The sequence below is a fragment of the Platichthys flesus genome, chromosome 13 (assembly GCF_949316205.1).
Source record: "Platichthys flesus chromosome 13, fPlaFle2.1, whole genome shotgun sequence".
Taxonomy (NCBI): Eukaryota; Metazoa; Chordata; class Actinopteri; order Pleuronectiformes; family Pleuronectidae; genus Platichthys; species Platichthys flesus.
In genome coordinates, this window is record NC_084957.1 from 14180068 (window position 1) to 14203415 (window position 23348).

At 44.9% G+C, this 23348-nt stretch overlaps 1 protein-coding gene across 1 annotated transcript in view; it reads left to right on the forward strand.

The window, feature by feature from the left end:
- The first annotated feature begins 4525 nt into the window (after positions 1-4525).
- The window catches only part of igsf3 (immunoglobulin superfamily, member 3), a 76429-nt gene continuing 57606 nt past the window's right edge, over positions 4526-23348 (forward strand). Inside the window, exon 1 of the mRNA XM_062402703.1 lies at positions 4526-5545. Within this exon, the coding sequence (XP_062258687.1) occupies positions 5503-5545 (43 nt within the window). The 5' untranslated portion in view covers positions 4526-5502. The remainder of the gene's footprint in view (positions 5546-23348) is intronic.

A 23348-nucleotide genomic window follows, 5' to 3' on the forward strand; every position in this document is an offset into this window, starting at 1 on the left:
AGCCTGTACCTGCCAGGGATGATGATGAAATGTGTATGTTTGTGTGTGTGTGTGATTGTGCGTGTGTGTGTGTTGTGTTATGTGGTTGGTGTTTTGGGGGCATAAAGTCGAACATTTCCACAGGAGCTCATCTTGATGCCCTTGCTTTCATTCGTTGAGAATATAATGTGTGTGTGTGAGTGTGTGTGTGTGTGCGAGCGCGTGCGTGCGTGTCCGTGCATGCATGTGCGTGCGTGTCCCTGCGTGCGTGTCAAGGAAACTACGAATGAATAATGGATGGCAATCAGCTGTGTAGGCACGTTGGGCAACACCCACATAATCAAGATGAGACAGAAAGAGTGAGAGAAAGACGGGATGAATGCCAGATGAACACATGAACTTTTCGGGGTGGGGGGGGGGAATGATATTGAATAAAAATCCCAGAAAAGAGAAAAAGGAAGAACGAGTGTTCACAGCTGCACCTTGTCGAGACAAGCGGCGATTTTTCTCAATCCACGCTGCTGCCAGGAATTGTCATAACTGTGGCCGACGCGTTGTGTTGGGGGCAGTCGTGTGGCTCTGCTGCTGACAATGTGTGTACATGGACACCTGGTGTAACACAGTGTAATGATATATAGTGAAACCTCCCCTGGCTGGCTGAAGGAATCTATTGTTACTCAGATGTTCAAGTAGTTGTTCTCCTCATTCACAATCCTTTAATTGGCACATACAGCCAGGGTAATCATTTGCACTAAAGCTAAATTCAGGATGTTTCCCGCAACCACCTGTCGGATAATGATTATGAAAATTACATGTGGTGATTTTACCTCATTTCATCGTCAGCTCTGCTGTAATTTGAAGGTTAAGGGGATTGAGATAAACATATATTAATGTCGCGATAACCACCTGCAACTGAGGAAAGACGAGTGCGTTTCACTCAAAGTCTTTGTTCAACGCTCAGTGTGCGAGTGAACTGATGCAAAGTAGCATCTTCACAACTCTTAACAATGGGGAAAGAAATACAGGCATGGATGTAGAAAAATGAACATGCACCCAGACACACAAAAGCATGGGTGTCACCAAGTGTTATCAAGTAGTTGTGGTAATCGGAGTTTTCAAGTAGGGATGAAAAGAGAAAAAAGACATGAAGTCCGGAGTAGCACGTTGGACAGAAATGGAAAAAGTGAAGGATGTGAAAAGGGCCATTAGAGCTCCGGGATGGAGCAGATAGGAGGTGGAAAAAAAAAAATATGGTGGCTTGACAGTCATCTCATATTAATACTCCACATTAAGAGCTCCTGTGATGAATAATTGATCTGCTGGGAAATGTAGTGACTTGTGCTCCTGGCAGCTTAATGCATTGTAAAGTAAAGCTCGGTGAAGGTTGCTGTGGAATTACACAGTTTGATATCTGTGGTATTATAAAGTTTGGAGTACGGAGCTTGTTTTTTTTTTTCTAGCTACCTGCACTGTGCCACGCTGGCTTCACGACATAAAGGTTTTATCACTCTTTTGATTGCACCAGCCTCAGCTGTATGCGTAATCACAGCTTATATGACGATGCGGTGTGTGTAATCATCCGAGCCGACAGTGAAGCGAGGTGTCAGTAATAGGACTGTACTGCTTTTGACTATGTTCTTCTGACTCAGCCCATATTGACTCTTGTATATGGAAGAGTGGCACTCTTGAATCTGGTTGGTCCCAGCTGGAGTGTTGTCGGCTGCCTGCTGTCCGTCAGTATGCTGACTGTCGGGGGGGGGGGGGGGATCACATCATATACTGTCCTGGTGCCTGTCACGATGCATTCAGGGCCCACCAGCGAACACTATATATGATCGGGGGCCATTTCACACATGCCTTGATGTTGGTTTTGATAGTTAACGAGCCCATTTCTACTCCTGCCGTTGCACAACGGTTTCTCTCCCGGATAGAAATGCCCGCTCCTCTCTCACCACATAACCTCACTCGTACTGATGTTCCCCTCAGAGAAGCCACATATTGCAGCATCGCTTCTGTTTGAGGAAGAAATCTCACACCCTCTCTGTTTATCCTCCCTTCATCTTCACCCATCTGGATTATTCCCCCGTCCCTCTCCGCCTTGCTCTCTGGCTCTGTCTCTGTTATGGCTCACTCCTCTTTGAGGCGTCTCTCAGAATAAATGTGGCCAGAAGTCGTTTCAAAAAGTGTCATCAAACACGATGGGGCTTTTTTGTTGAGTTATTTATCATTTCAGACATCATTCATGTGACAGGGCTCGTAGATTGAGCAACATCCTTTTACAGCCGGAGTTTGTCAACAAAGCGAGTGCGTGTGTGACTCCATGTTTGTGTTGAACATAATGCACGTTTTCACATGTAACTTTCTGTGATTTGAAGTGACACTTGCGTCTCCGTGTGCACATTTGTGCTAATGTATCCATCCATGTGGAACTGTTATATGTTAAATGGATTAACACCCCCCCCCGACATATTAATGTGAGAAAAGAGGGACAAAAGAAATCCAATAAATCATTCACATACTTTTGAATCGCACTATGAAAATGTTTGTATGATGAAACCACTGTTCAAATCTCTCTCTTTCTCCAGATTCTCTCAGCTGACAACATCTCAACACAACACAACGCTGTGGGGACCCTGAATTATTAACATCTTGAATAAAAAGAAAGATGCTCGGCCACGTGCGAGTCTCGTACAGCGCTCCACAGTTATGAAGGACACTCCTAAGAAGGCTCTGGCAATCAAGTCTCATTTCGGAGATGGACCCTGTTATGAAGTGCATTCAATGCAGACTCCTCTGTTTCCATGGAGACCCTGTTGTGATCCCCCAGCATCCACTGCACTTGCAGACGTTCCTCTGACGCCTTTGCTCTTTCCCAGAGCAAACGTACCCGAGGACGGATGCCAAAACTGACCCTGCGGGGGTCAAAGGTGATCTCATCTGTAGTGTTGACGTGATGCTCGGCTCTAACAATGTCACTGCTGCCTTCTTGCCGCCTGCCAGTGGGAACGGTGCCATAACTCGGCCATGCAACGGGGAGCCACGCAGCGGAGAGCCGGGCTAATTTTAGGCGCAGCAATATGTAGACCAGGTGTAATGCACGTGGCCTACCTAGCCAGCTCTGTTCCACTGTGTATTAATTCAGCAGCGTTGGACTCGGAGAAGCTGAGCCAATAGGCCACATACGTCACAAGTGTCTAATCCAATTCTGGCTTGCTTTCTTTATGGCAGGAACTTCTGCTAAACCTTTGTTTCTCCTACATAAACATGCTAAAGCTGTCTCTCTTCCTCGGTTTATACTAGGACACAGTTTTAGACAGAAGGAGGGACAAACAGAGATGATATATATATATATATATATACTTCTCCTCATTAAAGTGTTTGCTCAACTCTTATTCATATGTGAGGTTGTGATTGATAAACGAACAGTATTCTGTAAACATCTCTCGTGGTGCCTCAGGAACCCGACTCGTTGCAGCCGTTGTGTTTTTAGTTTTTTTTTATCTTCGCTGAGATCTATGAACAATGCAAACGGGAGAAAACAGAATCATTTCTACTGCTTCCAAAAATAAAAACAGTATTCATGTTGCAATCAGAGAGTGTTCGGAACTTGAAATTCCCAGTCGATTAAATAAAAAGTATACCAGATGGGTCTATTGCAATTACTTTTTGTGTGCACATTGCGAAGGCCTGCTGATTTATTTATTCATGTATTACACAGGAGAGAGCTCCGGGTTCCTTCAAGTAGGAGCTTCCACATTTCTGTCCTCTCCCAAACGCCGTGCTCCTTTTTCACAGCTTCACACCAAAGCAGTATTATCTCACTGTGCTATTTTCTGTCTCCCAGCAAACTCCCATTCACCCTATGTCTATTTTGAGAGCCACCTAATAAGGCAACGAGAGTCGGGCGAATCAATAAATCCCGTGCACGTGTCAAAGCGATGCTTATCGGGAATCAAAGGGGGGTGAAATGTGCACCTTGTCACCTCTGAGAGGAGAACTTTAACGCATTGTCCCCGATGTCAGTGACAGTTCCCAAACAGAGTGGCAGCTCATTATGTCTCCTGCCAGAGGTGTGTGTATGTGTATATGTGTGTATGTGTGTGTGTGTTTGTGGAAAGAGGAGCTGGGAGAGATATGAAATATTCTGTGACTGCTGGGTAAATTATGCATGAGAATGAGACTTTTTTTTGTGATCACAGGTGACAAGTAAACATCATTAATAAAAAAGACTTGAGATTTAAAAAGGATTTGTTTCTGTTCCTTCTCAAAAATAATTACCCACTGGCAAGACAATATGATTTTGTGCCAGCCACACGAGGCTGCTCAACTTCACCCCTGCAAAATACGAACTGGTGTGAGCTTGAACGCCTTAATTACCCTACACTTGACTTAACCCATTCAAAGCACATGGCCTAGAATTTAAATCCAGACATGCAGATTCGTCCTCCAGTGGATGGTGTCCCACACTGCCGGCCGGGGCGTGGTCTCCTCTGATAGGAGGGTGGGTGGGGGCAGAAGTGCAGCAGCAGCACGCCGATAAGTTTTTCAAACTACCGGACGTACGGAGGTGGATCTCCGGGCAGGAAACCGAGAAGTAGAGAGAGGCTGGCAGGGATCTGGCATTTCAAACCACTCGTCAGACGGATCATAATTACGCAGCAAGTGTTTGAACGCACGAGTGAAGCTGCCGTTTTGTTTAGGGGGCTCTCGTCTTGGAGTCTTGCGCGTGAATTTAGTCCTTTTAAATCAGGACACATTGGCTCAAGGGAGTTCAGTGAGAAGTCGGTGTTTCGGGGAGTAAAACGTGTTCATTGATTCATCAGATTTATTGTGTGCGCGCACAAAGCCTTGTCTGTTCATCTGGAGCGCCCGCCCACTGGGCTTTCTGCGGAGCGATAGCAGGAGACTGATGATCGTCTCCGGGATTCGCCGTGGAGAGAGCTGGAGTCTGCTCGGACTGACGATCTGCTCTCCCATCACCAGCGAAGGAAGCGAGGGCTCGTTCCCAGTCTGACCAGCGGGACTTTCGCATTCAGTGCACGGGGCTGCGTTGAATCCCAGCATCTCCGAGTACGCACAGGTTCCTCTTTGACTTTTGCCATTGTCCCTTTTTTGGACCGAATCGTCTCCGCAGTCTCGGTGGATGCGTTAACGCGGAGTGGGTTGGGTCGCCCGGGTGCCTGGCGTACGCACACGTCGTCAGCGGTGAAGAAGCGAGATAGGTGAGGGTGAGAGAGGCAGAGAGAGAGAGAGGGGGACGCTCCTGCTCCTGGCCAGCTGAGGTTTTTTTTATTGTCAGCAGGAGGAGGACACGGAGAGGTGAGTCGGACACTCGTTGGCGAACCTGCCGGTGTCTCCGGCTCTGGGGCTCAGGACAGGCTTTCGTTTCGCCCGGGATTCGCAGACCTTCCTCCTCTTCCTGATCCAGGGGGACCAGCGGTTACACCACACTGTCAAACCCCGGCCAGACACCGTCCAAAGGGAATAGCTGCTGGAAGTGAATCTGCGGGGCAACACCACACAATGGCAACCGGTGCGCTCGTGCTGCTCGCCTGTGCGCTGCTCGGTAAGTCACCTGGAGGAGAGAGGAGCTGCTGTCAGATTAATACTCTGTTAGATTAATGAGGGGGGACCTGCATGTACTGACACACACACACACACACACACACACACACACACACACACAGACACACACACACACACGTGTATGAGAAGGCATCAGTGGGTAAGAGCAACTACCAGTCATCATGAGTCAGGTGGATGTAGGCTACATCGATAATCGCTGCAATAATAACAGATGCCTATGAACAGCTGTGTGTGTGTGTGTGTCTGTGTGAGAGAGTGTGTGTTGAACTAGGTTAATGTCACGTTTGGACTTTAGTCAGATTAACCCTGCACAGTCTGACCTCCTGCGTTGTGAAGTGCTGCATCTGGTAACCTGATATTGTCTGTAATAAACCCACACACATGCATAAGTACACACCAAGATCACACACACACTCACACATGGATCATAGACACACCTGGATCACACACACCAGCAACACCCCCGGGGTATGAAGTCATCCAGTGTGTGTGAAGACACCCAGTGCCGGCTTTGTTGTGCAGTTGGTACAGTTAGTCATGCCTCCAGGTGAAGAACACACACTAAATGTTCCAACGATGACACTCTGTGACGTTCAAACCTTCATACGGGTGTGATGGCTCTCACACACACACACACACACACACACACACACACACACACACACACTCACACACATAGATGCATAAGGTACATCCTGTCTGCGAACTGTCCCAAACAAACACCAGATGGCCCTTTCTGTTCCTGGATTGGGAGGCCTGTGGGTGCTGCTGGGGGACGGGGGAGGGAGGCGGGGGTGGGAGTGGAAGTCGGCCCACTGGAGGCCCCCCCACTTGGCCGAGAGGATTAAGGGCCTGCGCCTTGATTCACGTTCCCTTTCCAGAAGTCACTTTCACCGGGATGAGGGGGGGGGGGCAAATGAGATTTACCATGAAGAACGTGAGAAGCATTGTGCGCTGTACAGTAGGGAAGACTACACACACACAATTCAGATCCTATCTACAGTGTGGGCTGAATAACGGAGTGTTTTTTTCCAATTACGCAATAACAATGAATCATACGGTTAAATGAAAAACAGTTTGAGGCGGTCAGGAACAGCTCAGGTGTTGGGAGAGAGCAGGTTTTTGTTCAACCTGAAGGTCGGCGTAGATCTTGGCGTGAATCACAAGTGGACTCGCGATATTTTTAATAGCATTGTAAAGTGTTTCCAGCATTATCGTTGACATGAGGCTCGAAATTCTGCCAGTTGAGATATGCCTGCAATCCTCTTAAACTTGAAAATCTGCGAGAAAACCTGAGTCTAAAACCATCACATAGTCCTCGGGGGGGGGGACCAGAGATCCCTCTCAAGGAAGAGAATAGATGCCATGCTCCGGTTGTACAGTATTGGGGCCTCATTTAAACTCTCCTAGAGGTATCTACAAACACACATCTGTGTTTAGGGAGATATGTGTGTGGGTCAGATTTGTGACACATCTCTTGTGTGTCAGCAGTCGCGCGTTTGCACTCTCATTCGCTTGTTGAAATAATAAAGAGGTGGATGAAGGCTGTGTCATACGGCAGCTGCACACATCACTGCTAAACCCAGGGGTGCCACTTAGGCAGATCTTATATCGTGGTTGATTTATGGTGCTGAGTTTGCAACCAGGTGCGAGCGTGCATGCTTATGTGTGGCATATGATATAAGGCATATAAAGGAGTTGCCTGGAGGAGCGAGTGTTTATTAGGTTTACAAACAGGATGCCGTCTTGTGCCCCCACAGAGAGTGAGAAAGTCTCGAGTGAGAGTCTTGTTGTGCACGTTCTGGGTTTTGCTGCCATTAGTGAGAGAGTGCGCTTGACATGGAGGGAGCCAACGCAAAGTACCCAAGACATCCGGGTTTATATAACTAAATTGAAAGTGTAATATGTGTGAGGCTGGCTGGTTTAACTGTGAAATGCCTGAGTGGTTTCCATTTACGGGGGACTGACATGAGAGTGGCCTGCAGTCGCCCAGGTTGTGATGAGCTGCCACTGGTCCTGTTTATCAGCTGGTCTCAGAGCAGCTCTCGCATTATGCCTGGGAAAAAATCGCGAAGCTTATGTCTGTCAAGATGCACATTCTGCCACTTGCAGGTTACCCATGTGTCTGTCATAACGTGATGTTTTAATATACCTCGGTTAGCGCTGCCCCCTCGATGAGACAGGTGCTGTTTTCACTCTGTTGATACAGTTACTGAATATATTATGGACGGATTTGCACAAATCTACATGAGAGGGTTGGTGGTTGGGGAGAGGAGGAAGAAGGGTTGGATCATATTTGGGTGTGGCAGTGGGTGAGGCCTTTTGTTCAAAACATGCATCACATAACCAACCCTCATAAAGAAACACAGCTGCCTCTTTGTGTCCCTATAGTCAGTCATATGCTACCAATGATTAGCTTTATTTGCTAATTTGCTACAAACCATTAACACTCTAAATAGCATGCCCTCAAGTTGCATTAAAAAAAATGCATGCTTTATGTATTTTTACTTGCAGTCGTTGCTTTCATTTACATATCTAGGAAATGAAAATATACTTGCAGACTTGCCTCATGTCTGCATTCTTTGTCATGATATATTATTGTTTAAAATCAAGGCGCAACAGCAGAGCTTCAGTAAAACTGGAGTTTTGAACTATGCTGTCGGCTCGATGTTCCCTGCGATGGAATAAACACAACTCAGGAGTCCATAAAGAAGTGCATGAAAACCAGGGACCATCTTACTTCCTCCCTCATCCACCTCCATTTGATTCTACTCCTTTGCCAGGAAGGCGAATGAATAACCTGTTATACCGGTTCATTACAGCACACTATGGATTAGAAGAAGTTTTAAGTGGTTGTTGTAACGCTGTCAAACTTTGTGCTTATTGTCAAACAGATAATAAAGCGAGCTCTGCATAATTGCCCCAATCAAACGGCAGAAAGGTACTTAAGAGCTCATTTCCATTTTAGGCATAACTGCTGTACCAGTTTTTTTTATTTTTTCCCCCCAAAACATTTGCACAAAGTAGGAATGGCAGCACTTATAGACACTCTGATTTGATTGTACGGGTGGTGCTGTGACAATTAACACAGATGCTCTAAAGTAGTTTGGATGTAAATCATTTTGTTTTCCATTTGGGACAAACTAATTAAAATGCGTCCTCTGAATTATGTGAAACAACTTCCAATATAATTAATGGCGAAAGAAATTAATAATCGTGCATATGGAATGGACTCATTTGGATAATTGCGTGTAGCTTTGACATCTAGTGTTTATACCGAAAATGCTACCACTAAAGCGCCTGAAACACTTTGTCAGTTTTCCGGCGATACCTCTGAGGTATTCCGATGTCACATCACGCTGCTCCAAATTCGCATAAATCTCACTTAGCGAGTCAAAGTAGCATGGTTCCCTGTTTTAGGACATAGATATATGAAGGGGAAATTATCTAAATTGAGGTCAATTAGAGATCAAGGCGATGTTAAAAGATTCAAGATACACGGATCATAGTTATTTCATTTGTCTTTTCGGCCTTTAATGGTCATGGGAATGTTGAGGTCAACTCAGAGGCATTTGTCAGAATTCAGAGTTTGCAGTGCCACTCCCGGATGCACCCCCCCCAGCCTCTCCTCTGTCCCAAATAAGTGACAGCTGAAAAGCCCCCTTACCCACCTCAGAATGACTGGGAGTTTTTTCTTGTGTGTGTGGTCACGCCCAATGCGTCTTCTGGCGGCACATCTTGACTCAGCTGTTACCACAGTAGGAAAGGTTTCCATGTGTTAGTCGGCCTCAGCTGACACAGGAGAGAGGGTTGTCTAGACAGAGAGGCAAAATGCAATAACTCTCCGTCATGCTGTTTGTGTAGCTGTTCCGTGTACATGATGCTGACAAAAGTGTTGTCGTGCTCGCGACGTGATTGTCCCAGGTTATGTTTCTCATTATTTGTGTCTGTTATTGTCACCAGGAACAGGGGACCCGCTTCTTTCTGTTGGGGGGGATATATGGACTCGTGCAGCTGTCTGACATTGCTGCTGTTTGCTCCCCTTGTTATTTTCTGTGCCTGCTATAATCTGAAGTTGTACGCTGGCTTGTTTGCATGATAAGCATTAGACCCACGTCGTTGTGTATACCGATGACAAGACGCCCGTTTTTTTGTGTTTTGTCTTTTAATACCATAACATTTGTCGACTCAACTGACAAAATGACTTAACTGTGTGGTAAGTTTCCAGTAAATATCCACTCTAGTCGGGATTTATATTGACAAAGCAGCCAGACGTAGGTCAGTGTTCTACTGGACTGAGAACTCTTGTTAGTCATGGATCAATAGAACTGGGTGAGGAGTGGGTCAGACTGCTCACGCTGGTGTGTCATGTGCTTGAGCATGAGTCAAATGCTGGTTATCAGTGTGTAATGCCAATAGGCAAAGTAAGTCCCTCAAATACAGACTTCACAGTCTGCTACTGAAAGTCACACTCAACTACCACATCAGTTTTACTACGACTGCCGTCAATTCTCCCTCCTCCCTCTCAGGACAGATGTTCAGACCTGGTCTTAACATCTGTCCTGAGAGATCCGATCACCAGTGGTCAGCACAAAGAGTGTTCATATCTTAGCGTTAGAAGCCGTCTCTTCTTTCTTTTTTAATGTGATCTGCAACTCGCAGCATCTGTTGCACGTCTGTCCTGTGACCATTTGTGAGTGGATCCTACTTCCCTGCGCAAGATGCAAAGAAATCACGTTTGTCGTTTGTGTTCAAGAAAACCAAATAATGTGGTTTTACCCAGTCTCAGTTTACAGTTGTTTATAATGACAATGTTTGTGCATGTGAGAATCAGACGGAGCGGAGTCTGGGGGGACTGAATGAATGATTGATTGTGAAGCTCTGAAGAAAGATTTGACCAATTTAAGTTAAAAGTGTCTGTCATCATTTGGTGATCGGTGGTGGATGCAACAAACAAATCAACATATTGTGAAAGCTTAAGTTCACTAAACGGTTTATTTTTTTCTTTCTGGGGTGCAAGCCAGGGAGAGCCCTGACAATAATTTATTTCAATTAATCAACTAAGCCACACAAAGGTTATTTTCACATATAACCAAAAGGAAACTTATCAAAATATAAATAATCCCAAAACCAGTGATATGACTTTTAAATGTACAAATTGCAAACACACAGGACACGAGGCGTAAACATAAATAAGTGATCCTTTCGAAAACCAATAAACAACCTCCAACAAAAAGAGTCCCTTCAGGATATGGTTCAGAAAAATAGAAATATGTCAAAAACTCCAATAGTCCAAATCCAAAAAAAGATGAGCGTAACGTTCGCACACGTCAGTCCTTCAGTCAGTCAGTCAGCGATCTCAACCGGCAGTGACACAGACTGAGAAATGCAAAGATACATTTACATTGTCATGGATTTGAGACATTCAGCTGAGTAGGTGGTCCTTCATGTGGCCCAGGACGGATTTGCATTCACACATAGAAAGGAATGAGAACACATGCAAGTCAGACCACCTCTGAATGTCGTCGACCTCTGAAACGCTTCTCAGGATCTTTTAGGTGCTTTCACTCCTGTACCACTTGTCATCAGATCACAGAGGATGGGTGTTAACCGCAGGTCTATGCTGGGTCTCCGTCCTCACCCAGTTAAAACCTCTTAAAAGGAATAAAAGTGCTTTTCCTCGATCGGAGCCTTGAAGAGATCAAGGAAAAGTCTAGAAACTATTTGCGATCAAACCGACTGACCTTTATTGGTAGTAGAGCAGTAGATCAGAAGTTAGTTGTGGGATAATCTCAGCCGTTCTTCTCCTGCAGTGTCTTTGTGAGTTTGTTTTTTTTGTTTTAATGACGATCCTCCCCCGTGACCCAGATCAGAGCTGTGGCCTCTCTGCACTTCGCATGTGGAGATGAGTGACTGTGTGAAGTGTAACAAAGTTCTTGAGGGAGACTTCCTGCCTGCCACAGTGAATCAGTGAAGTGGCTGTACCCTGACACAGAGCAGAGGCAGCGTCTGCTTTGTGTTTGATTTTTTTTTTCTTCTGGTCTCCGCAGCAGCACCTCTGGGTTTAACCGTCAGGACTGTCCCACGTCACGATGGCAGCGCCTGATCACCTCCTCACGCCCGTCACCCTTATCTCATGTTTTGTGATAACAATGCGACAACTGACCTTTAGGTGTTCAGTTTGCAAACCGTTGAGTGTTCTTAAGGTGCGATTTGCATGGATCTCTGCCTCATCTCACTCTCGCACTTAAAAGGTACTTCAGCTGCCTCCTCTTCCTCCTCCTCTTGTGAATAGCCCCTGACCTCCCTCCCCCCCTCCTTTTCCAAACAACACCAGGCCCAGCCTCCTTTTCAAAGAATACTAATTAAAAACGGCCCTCAAGGGATTCAAGCCAGATATTTTCTCCTCCCGTACAGCGTTGGAGGAAGAATCTGCGTTTTAACGGGCACATTTACCTTGGACTTTTTTATGAGCAGGACCTTCCTTGACCAATTAAAAGTCCAACCCAGCCCCCTTCCCTCGGGGGAGTTGGTCTGTTCCTCGCACCTCCTGCGGTTGTGTGATGGGAATGATGATGGCTTACGAGAGGACTGCACTTAACTTCCCCCCCCCCCCCCCCCCCCCCCCCCCCAACAGATACACTCACACACACAGAGCTGCTGTCCTTCACCGCAGCCACACGCTCCCCCATGCCTGCTCGATCCCTAGCCCGAGAAGATCCCACTGACAAGCCCCCCCCCACCTGCACACGGCTGACGATCCATATGCTGTGATGGCGTTAATGTAAAAGAATACTTGCATGAGTAAAAGTATTCATTTATGCAACCCCCCCCCGGCATTATTTTTAGTTAATTTTGATCGTTTCCCACTTTAAACCTAAAACCAGAAAGGCATGTGTGCATTTTGTGTGCGCCGTTGCTGCTTATACATAAATGCATGAATATATAAGTCTGTGCATTTTACTGCCTGAAAGACAAAATGACTGACAATGGAAGGGGAAAGGTCTATTTGAAGTACAATAATTAATCGTTAATTAGTTTTCTTTCCAATCTGCAGCTTAATGCGCACACGTGGGAAGTGATAGCAAGCTGCCAGTCATACACAAACTAACCACTGTACATGAAGTAGATACAGCTGTCGGGCTTAATTGTGCACAAGCACAAGATGGATAATGACTGAAGCTAGTGGAATGTTTTTTAATGCCTCTGTTTCCTTCTTCTACTACCACAAAAATTCAGCAAAGTGTCCATTAAAAGTTGCTCATGACAGGATGAGGATGGAGCTTTTACATTTTATTCTTTCTTGTCTGGATGCAAGTTTTGTTTGGTTGAGATTCGAGACCACAGCTCTTTGTCATTCAGAGAGCGAGAGTGAGTGGGGGATGTGTCTGGTAGTGGGGGGAGGCCTGGAGGGGGTCAGATAGCTTAGGGCTGGGGGTTGGGGAGAGGAGGTTAGTGGGGTAGCAGGTGTCCATATATAGAGTTAATGGATCTGGCGAAGGGCGTGGATGGAGGCGCTTAATGTACTTGAAGTGTGTGTGTTTGTGTGTGTGTGTGTGTTTGTGTATGCATGGACAAGCACTCTGTCAATTTTGTTTTTGTTCCTCATTATTCTTACCTTTCTGCCTCACCCACTCCTATAATAAGCAGAAATAAACAGTCAATGAGATAACGTCCATATTTTCAATTAAAATATTGTTAAGTTTAAGCACTTCAGTTTGGCACAGACAGTCCTGTTAGTATCCATCACACACACACTAACTGTAACCATCTGTCACTCATGTAATTGTTTACCAATATAGATTTGGCAAAAATCAATTTACTCTTGGCAGCAGCCATTTAGCATATATATATATATATGTGTGTGTATATACTCTGTAAATAATTATATTTGATATGGTGCTATTGTCCAGATGATGATGGGCGTAGAGTGGCTCAGTGTTGTTTGGAAAATTGGTTCCTTTTTTATTCCAGTGATCTATGAAGCGGAGTTTAAAAGCACGTTGACAGCAGCATTCATGGGGAAAATGATGGAGAGTGTAATTACTTCCTATATTCAGCTCGTGGATTTCTTTCTCTTAATTGATTGCTCACATTGTAACTACTGGGTTTAGTTCTTGTTTTCCCATTTAAGGACAATACACACTATTTTTGAATGCATGATGTATGGTGTGTGCTTCTTTCTTTGTGAGGCCATGTTGTGCATAGACGTTACGGCATGGAGACATTTTGGGGAAAGTGAGGACCGACCAAAATGTTTTTCAAAGGTTTTTTTTAGGATTAAGTTACTTTGGTGTTAGAATTGGGTTCAGATCACAGTAAAGGTGATTTTTAGTCTGTGTGACGTTAACTTAACACATGGACCCCTATACGTACCTCTATGTGCAGCTAAAAATGTGTGACTGCCATGACTGTACACATCACCTGCGCCTGTTCCAGGTACAATATATCCTGTTGTGTGATACTTTCCAGTCCAGCTGGTGGCGTGCTCTTGATTTGGTCGCAAAAAAGAGAAGAAGATGATGATGATGAAGAACATACACGCTGGTTTAGAAGAAAGTCTGTGTGAGGAGATCTGCTGGGACTCTCGTTTGTACAAGCCATCTTTGAAGGAGTAGAAGGAGACACAAACAGCAGCTACGCTTGGTCATGATGCAACGGAATGGAATGGAATGTGGGATCTGGTACACATGCGTGGAGAACCTGGCCGATGCAGACCTTCGTTTGAGAAACGCGGAAAGTATGGTCAATCCTTGAGGATTTTTATATGTCCATCAATGTGTGTGTAGAATGGCCTGTGTGGAAGAATGGCAGTGCTACCCAGCCGCAATATTTAGTCTTTACTTAAGATTTGTCCGTCGATATGTTGCTGCAGCTTTGCCATATGTGATGATGATGGTGTAGTGACTGCACAAGCTCACTTTGTTGACTATAGCTGCAGGCTGGAAAACAAGGGTCATCTAATGATTGTCTAACAAATCTCAAAACTGATCATGATTGCCCTCAAGTCGAGGGGACGGAGCGGTAAAGCAACATGTACCATTTGAGAACCAGCTTTGCCAGATGAGGAGGAGGAGGAGGAGGAGGAGGAGGAGGAGGAGGAGGAGGAGGAAAACAATTTCTGACATCGGTAATGAGAATTTTGATCGAAAAATGTTTTAAGAAAATGTTATTTTAAAGGATGAGGAGAAATCCCTGTTGGGCTGATTATATCCCCGTTTGAAACGATCACCCAGGATCAAACAATGACAAATCAAAAGCTGTTTCACGTCCAGCAGGAAGAAGCGAAGCAGCTGAGGGCGTAGGAGGGAGTGTGAAGAGGCAGCTGTTCAGCGGGGAAGGATAGATTAATATCTGCTCTTTGCTGTTGACACTCTCAAAAATACTACATGCACCGGAAATGGAATGGAGAAAATATGAATCAGTCCGCGCAGACCAATCACGTTTGGGCTCAGCATGCACAGCCCCTACACTTGCACAGTTACATTTATAGCTTGGAGGCCACGGGCACCTCCTGCGTACTGTATCACACTGGCACAGAAGAATGAATTGGCCTCGGAAACCCCCCACTGCGTCCATCCTGGTCTCACCAGCTGTTATGCGCAACAGCACAGGTGGGGTCATGACTGTTGTAGCCCAGGGGGGCCCATAAATTAGAACCAGTTAGCACGGAAGGAGCCGAGGACAACATGACCCAGGTGTGGCACGGAGCACGAGCCCCTAGGATTGAGACCTGGATTTGAATCACAAAAAATTGGAGGCTTGACTCGGACTTGACTGCTGAGAGACTTGAAAGCAGAAGGAGTCACGTCCTGTGTTTTTAAAGCCGTTGCAAAAATCCTTCTCTTATCATCTGAATCTGGTTATGAGGCCGCAGCGAGCACCCGCTCAGCTTATCATAATCACCAAACTGGAAACAGACGGAACCTGTTCTGTTCAACAGCTTGAAAGCCTATTGAATACAGTAACTTTTTGAAGTCCTGCCGTGACCCACACACATAACCCTCTGTAAGAGCTTGTCGATTTTTTTTATGTCAATTTTAGTACGGATTAGACAAACAAGACATCATGTTTTAATGAGTGAGAGACAAAGGTGCTCGTAGGTGGATCTGGTTGCCACCCAGGTTATGTTTACCTGGGAATAAAGTGAATAAGCCATATCCCCCCCCCCCCCCCGGATATATAAAACCTATTTCAGCTCTGTCCCAGTTCTGGCAAAAAGAAGAACTACACAAGATATTTGGTTGTGAACTCTTTGTTCTCTAGCACAAGATTGAGTGAGCCTCACAGGAGGGATGATTGTGCAGTATAATCATGCACTATACATGTGTGTGTCTGTTTGTTTATGTGCGGTTCTCTTTCTTTGCCCCCTGGCCGAGTTTCCTGCTTTCTAAGCCACTCAGAAGTTAGGGTTAGGCTTTCTCACAGCATGTTCGATGTCACAAATGCGATGGACTAGTGGTAGAAACTTGGACTATGGGCAGAAAAGGTCTCTGGTTCGACTCCACGGAGAAAATACAAAAAGACGAACTTGGATTGATTTGTCCCATAATCCAAGAGGATTCTCCCTACCCTGTATAATGCCCCTGAGCAAGGCACCTTACTCCCCCAACATCTGCTCCCCGGGCGCCGTACATGGTCGCTCACTGCTCTGTGTGACCTACACCAGATGGGTCAAAAGCAGAGATTAAATTTCCCTACAATTGCATGAGTGTGCCTGTGTTTGGGATAAAGAAAATGTATTGTATCTTCTTTCCTTTAAAAAATGAGAAGCTCTCTCTCACCTCCCGGACTTGTCAGTGTTGCATCTTAGATATGTCGAAATAATAATGATGTTGCAAGTTGCAAAATGATTAAAAAAACCATGAAGTCTATAAACCTTCATGGCTGTCATGCTCGCTAATGCCTGGAAGTTAAATGGATGTTGTACCTTTTGTGCCGGTGAAGGTCCAGCATCAGTGTCTAGACTGAAGAAGAAGAAGAAGTCGTGGTCGATTAATAACCTGAGTCGAGTGACTGCCGATTCCCTGCATTCCCATTTCAGACCACAGCCAGATATTGGTGTGTTTTTTTTTACCAGTGTGAAAAGGGCTTTAGTGAAATGTTCCCTCTGTGTAACATCTCGTAATCTTTGCCTCTTCACCATTAGAATTGCATGATAACAGACAGCGTGCCGGCTTCGTCTTCCCACTCTGTGAACACGCCTGTACTCGCTTGTCCTCCCTCTGATTAAAGCTGCGTGGGTGTAATGGTCAGTTGCTCTAAGTGTGTGTCAGCTGTTAAAGCAGCCTGCTAGCCTGTCCAACTGGCCCTCTAATGGAAGTGAGAGCATTTGGTCTCTCTTTTATGCTTTATGAAACATAGACTGTGTGTCGCACCTGTTTCCCCGTTGACTGCTTCCAGCAGCTAGGTCCTTCTTCCTGTGAACACAACTGGAAATCATGATTATTATTCACAGAGAGAGAGCTGCACTCATTTGTATGTTGGCATGTATTTCAAGGTGACACGAGGATTCGGTGCCGTGTAAAAAGACATAGACTCCAAATATTCTCTGTGTGTGAGTGAACATTTTTACAGTTTCTCAAACCAGGATATTGTGTTGCTTTCAGACATGTACTGATCTCGGGACATTCTCCTGAGTTTTTCTCGCCAGCCCTGTGGTAAAATTTCCAGCGAATGTCAGAGTGAGACCATTTGAGAATACAGCAGGTGGGCGTGTTGATGCACACGTCGGACGCAAAAAGAGAAAAAGAACATGAATATTTCAGGATGAAAATAAGGTGCCTGTCAGAAGATGCAGGCAAATATGAGATTTGAGGGCTTTTGGTGATTTGAATTGACACCTGTGTCGATGTCAACACATTATATCTGCAGCAGAATTGATACGTCTTGTCCTGCCTCCGTGTTTGATCTGGACGCCAGCCCTCGCCTGAATGCTCTCCTGTTGTTGTAAGAGATGTTACTGGTCTCCTTGATAAACTCCGGCTGAGTTCTTCCTATGTGAAACTTTGTCTGAAAACAGCACACTGCACAAATTCACATGATTCACAGCGGTGTCCATACATAATTTGGGCAATTATGATTTTGTAGGCCAAAACATAATTAAACGCGTGGAGGTTTACTTCGTTTCAGGAGTCGTGGTACCATGGCCACATCCTGTTAAATGCCAGTGTCTCCTCTTTCTATCGCTTTCATCTTTCTCCCTCCTTTCTTCCCGCATCTTGCTCTCTCTCTGGTAATGATGTTAACGGGGTCAAATGCTTTTCGGAGTCTAAAGGGAGAAAGGCGCCGAGAGATTTTTTGGAGAATGGTTAAACCAGCTTTGAGGAGTGTGCAGAGGAAAACACTGTTCTTCCCTTCTCTCCAGTGTTTAATTCTCTCCGTAATATACTGCGTTTATATGCTGCACACAAGTGAGTGGCACATATATTCACTTAACTCTGAGCATTTTTTTTCTGTGGTGTTCGGCACCCCGGAGGCAGCTGTCGTTTTCTCTCTAGCTTCTCCCTCTTCTCTCTCTTTTTCCACTCCCCGCTCGCCATCTATGCAATCCTTTCCTCGCCTCAGCGCTACCTCGCTGTCTGAGAATCTTCACAAGATTTCAGATCGGTGGGATGAGTCTGAACTTCCCTTGGGGAGATGGGACATTGACTGGGTCCGAGCTGGCTCATAATTAATTCATCACTCACTGGCTGTAGCGGCTGTCGTTCCACTGCTCTTTAACTTCCCCCTGAAAGTGTGTGCAGAGATGTTTTGAGTTGAGGGGTTATGTCCATTCATGCCTTTCTCTGAAAAAGTAAAAACTAGCCAGAATAAACAATAAAGAGTTACAGATATCGACCGACCAACCAGTCAAGGCTGTGGCTGGGCTGATTGGGGCCATTCCCATTACTGAGGGCCCAGTTGGTTACGGATTTGCTATTGTCCCTGTTGCCACTAGTACAGCACGCCGGTCGCCTGTGTATTCAAATTGTGTGTTTACATTTTTACCGTTTAACAGCCCCTGTGGCATTTCCAAACAGGAATTGCAGAGCAGCTGGACGAACGACTCATTCAATCAGAAGAGCACTTTGGAAGCCAGAGGAGAAATGGATCGTAAACACATAGATGAGGGGAATCAAAGATAGATTCTTCAGCTGGATCGTGGTCAGACACAGATGTGAGAGGAGAAGCATTTGGAAGCGCTGCATTTTAATCTACTGCAGGAATGCATGTGAGCATCAGTTTATTACTGTAAACTCACGTATTGACAGCAAGTCAGGGTTAAAGGTTATTGATGGATTGTAGGATTCAGGGCAGAGCTTGAGGCCCACAGGGTCGAAAATAAAATCTGTAAAATCTATAAATAAATTCACAGTTCAGCTTAATGTTAAAGTACTGAAAAAATAATGAATGTATCAAGTGTCCGACATTTTTCTGAATAGGACACTGCACGCCCCTAGGCCCTTAACAGTACACTTGCCAAGTGTGAGCCCGGTAAGATAAACGTTTGTGGAGAGACAGATATTTCTGGAATTAGCAGATAGATTAGTGGATAGCTGGAGGGGAGAGAGGCTCAGGTGATCATCTCCGCTGTGCTCGCTGATCGCTGTATAAGGTCTGAGTCGGAGGCCTTGTTGCTCCCAAAGCAGCCAGAGGCGCAGGTGGTGGGGGTGCTCTCAGCGGTACGTCTGTAGAGCCTGCTGAGGGAGGCTCGTCTGGCTGAGCCCTGCTCACTTAAACCATTTTTAGACTTGACCTGCGGGTCAAGACCGGAGGATTGGGTCTGGAGTTTACCCATTTTGCTTTTCACACATTGGCAACGCAGTGCAGACGTGTTCGCAACAGCATCAAATCCACAGAATTATTCAGGCGAGAGGTGTGGCGAACTCTCTTGTCTTCTTCATCTGTGTCTTTAACGTGTGAAACTGCTTTTTCACCGGGTAATTTTCTTTTTCTGTCTTGTTTTTTCATTTTTGCATATGTTGCATGTTAGAAGCATGAATTATATATATCCAGAAATATAAGGGAAAATGTTTGCTTGTGAATATTAGTAAGACATGAGAGCAAAGCGAGAGGAAATGATGGACAGCTGGATTTCTTACATTAGCACATTTCAGCACTGCAGGATGCCCTCTGTGTCACGCGCCAGACTTTTATTATACACCTGCCTAGGTGTGTAATTACCATGTGTCATAGCGGAGTGATGGGGACTCGCAGGCATGGATGCTTGTGGCCTTGCTGCTGTTTCCTCTGAGAATAAGACACTGGCCACAAATGATTGGATTAGTGTTTAACCCCCCCTTCCACTTAGCTTAATCCTCTTTGCAGCTTTTTTCTGTGCGTGTGTTTTTGGTCATACACTCCCATTGCTATGCATGCTCCAGCTGAAGAACACCGAGGTCAGTTCGAGAGCTTCTCCGTGATCGTTCCCCATCATCTGACACTGGACGAATGTTTCCTGCGTCCAGTCAACAAGCTGAGGGAAGCATCCGGCAGCCAAAATGAGTGATGAGACACATGGGAAGGAAAGCTAAACAGAGTGAGCGCAGGAGGAGGAGAAGGGTAGCAAATCATCCACGGTATGCAGAGATGGAGACGAGTGTTAATAATAGAAAAGTCTGAGGCCTTCTTGAGCATATCTGGGAACTCTGGGTGATCGAGGCAGCGCAGCCAGAGGTGAAGAATCGGGGGGGGGGAGGTTGCGGGGCCCGGGATTATTGCGTAAGGGGGGCGGAATGGTGCAATCAGTTGAAGGTCTGCAGGCTTTGGTATGTCATTGTCAGCCTTTCTAAACAGCCTGCGGAGCGATGGGCACTTTGAAGTTTCGCAGAGCTGCTTAAATCCTGCCTGAAAAGACGCAGAGAACCGCAAGGCCCCGGAGAACAGACAGGAATATACACATAGAGAGAAAGAGAGAGAGAGAGAGAGACCGGATGGTGAGACAGGGTGGATGGCATTGAGACTAATCGGAAGTAAGGAGGCAACTTGTTTCAGAGGGATGACAGCAGGACGGGTCTTAGTTCAGCAATGTCTATATTTTCTTGAGGGGGTGAGTAATGTGTTTCCAGCAGCTCTAGATGAGTCGCTGCAACATGAGACACGGGGAGAAGAAGACTCTGTGCCGCCAGATTAGCACTCTGACATCACAGTGAGGAAAAGCAGGGAACCAGGGGTCTGAGTCAGAATTAGACGGTTGCTCCTCTTACCTAATGCATCTCTTACCGCGCTCTGTCAGGCTCAGTCAGCACGCCTGTCTGCTGACTCTCTGCCAATCTGTATGTAAACTCACTTTTTAAACGTCCGTGTGATGTTTCACAGGTTGTGACCTCTGGGGATGAGGCAGCTCGATATGGAGGCACAGCCGGGAAGAGATGTGCAAAGTAGCTGCTGATATCAGGAACCTCATCACGGTTTAACAGAACCCTGTACAATTCATAATATTAAATAATAAATCATTGCACGGGGTGAAATTATTTTCAGAAATCCATTCGCTTCTCCTGCAGAGGTTGCGTGCAGAAGGTTGGGGTCTCTCATCCCCCTCGTATCAAAATACAATATAGTTGATGTTTCTATTGTGTATTCAGGGTCGTTACACTCCCGACAGAATAACAAATCTCCCTCTCCATTTTCACCAACAGAAATCTTAGAGGAAATATGTGTTTTTTTTTAAAGAACCCATTACTATCTGGTGTGGATCCTGATCAGGGGGAGTATCCTGAAAAGTTTTCATCCATTTTTTTATATAATTTCAGGATTTATTTATTTTGTTTGGCATTATACCTGATTACTCAGAGAGTAATTCATGGTTCTTGATGGAAAAAAGTATAAAAATATTTATTGGACTGAATTGAAGGCGACTTTGGGCCTTTGTGGCAGTCTTGTCCTTAAGTGTTTTTTATTTGTCTGTTTCCAAATACAAACGGAAAACATCAACAAATGGCCTTAACACTTTTTAATCCAAGTTAAAAAGTAGTTACATCTGTGTAAAGGAAGCCTAGGGACATATGTTTCATGATTCACTAGAACTGCATAAAAAATGCATGTGATGTGCATGTTGGAAAATGACATTTACATGTACATTATTAAAAAGCACATTCGCATTATTTTTTCACACTATTTTTATTCTTTTTGCTCCATAGTTAGAGTTAAATATTTGAATTAGAGGGATTCATGGGTAAATCTGAGAGAATTTACATCTTGATGAGTTGTGTGGGGGTCTTTTAGTAGAGATCTAGCCATAAGGAATGATTAGTTTAATCAGTGTTCATTTATGTTATGCCACTGTGACTGAATTCAAATCCCATTTAAGCGAGGGACTGTAAATCAGAGATTTGTGAAGATTGTATCAGCTCATCAGTGGGATGAGTTTCAAAAGGCAAGCGATAGACAGAGACTTGACGCTCCGAGCTCAGAAGGGAAACACACGACTTGTGATCGACACAGGCAGAATCTCATGTTTGCAAACACCAATGTGCAGTAACTCAAACCAGTTACGGCAATCTGCAAAGGTGACAACAAGATAACCGTTTATTGTACTACAGACACACACGCCCGTGCATGTTTGTGCACAGGCGTACAGTACAGGAGTGTAAATGGTCTGGAGCTAATAAAGGTGAATGAAGGTGGCGGTGTAGTGGAAGTGTGAGGGAAAGCTACAATGAGAGGAAAGAGGATGTTGAAGTTAAAAAGCTGTTCTGGTGAATTATTAATGATGAGCATTGTGCCCACAGACACAGCCTCTTACAGCCTCTTTTTCTCACACACTAACACACACACACACACACACACACACACACACACACACACACACACACACACACACACACACACAAACAAACCCAGCTGCAGTCCCCAGTTGCTTGTGCAGACAGGAAACAGCGTGCTTGTCACTCTGTCTGGATTTGGGGGGTTATGTGTAAGTGCTCTGTTGTCTCCGGCTGCAATGAGAGGGATGTTTGTAGTTGTTCCCTGAATGGTGAATGTTATGTGTGTGTGTCTGTGTGGATGCATGCAAGGGATTGAGGCAGGATTCCCATACAGTATGTCGCTTGTCATAAATACAGGCTATGAAGCAACAAAAAGACTAGTAACAGTCGGCCTTCGTGACAAGTCAATTACTCCCAATTGTCAACACATTCTCTCATTAAACTTGTGTTTGTTGTGTTTAATCTTTTTTTTTTTTTTTAATGAACATTCAAAAGCGTTCATAGAAACGTCTTGATAGAACTGAGTGAGAAGATGTTTAAACTGAATTAGAAATTCTGACCTTGAACATAATGAAGTCTTTTCAGGAAGCAGTTTTTTTAAATTGAGGTATTCCATTTAACCTTCTGGTATTTCATTAAAATGTACAGACCTAGGCTTCCATTTGAACATCTGATTTGTATCATTATATATCTTAATCTCCATTATGTGGCAGGTTGAGCCCGATTGACTTATGGCTGATATGAACTGTTCACAATTATGAGTATTTGTTTATATTTATTGATATGTACAGGGGTTTTATTTTACAGAATAAACAATGAAGAAATTATTTTCATGTATCTAAAAACGTGTGTATATATGTATACGTGTGCATGTATATACATTTATATATATATGTTTGTGTATGTCGCTATCTGAACATGTTTACTCTCCAAAATGGGTATCTGCATCAGCCCCCAAAAATCTGCATCAGTTGGGCTCTAGTGGTTAGTGACTCATTGAGAGTTTAAAAAATTGTACTTGTACATAAGCATACTTCCAAGCATTTATCATTACGATACCTGTAAGGAACTGTGATATTCACTGAGTAGGAGAAA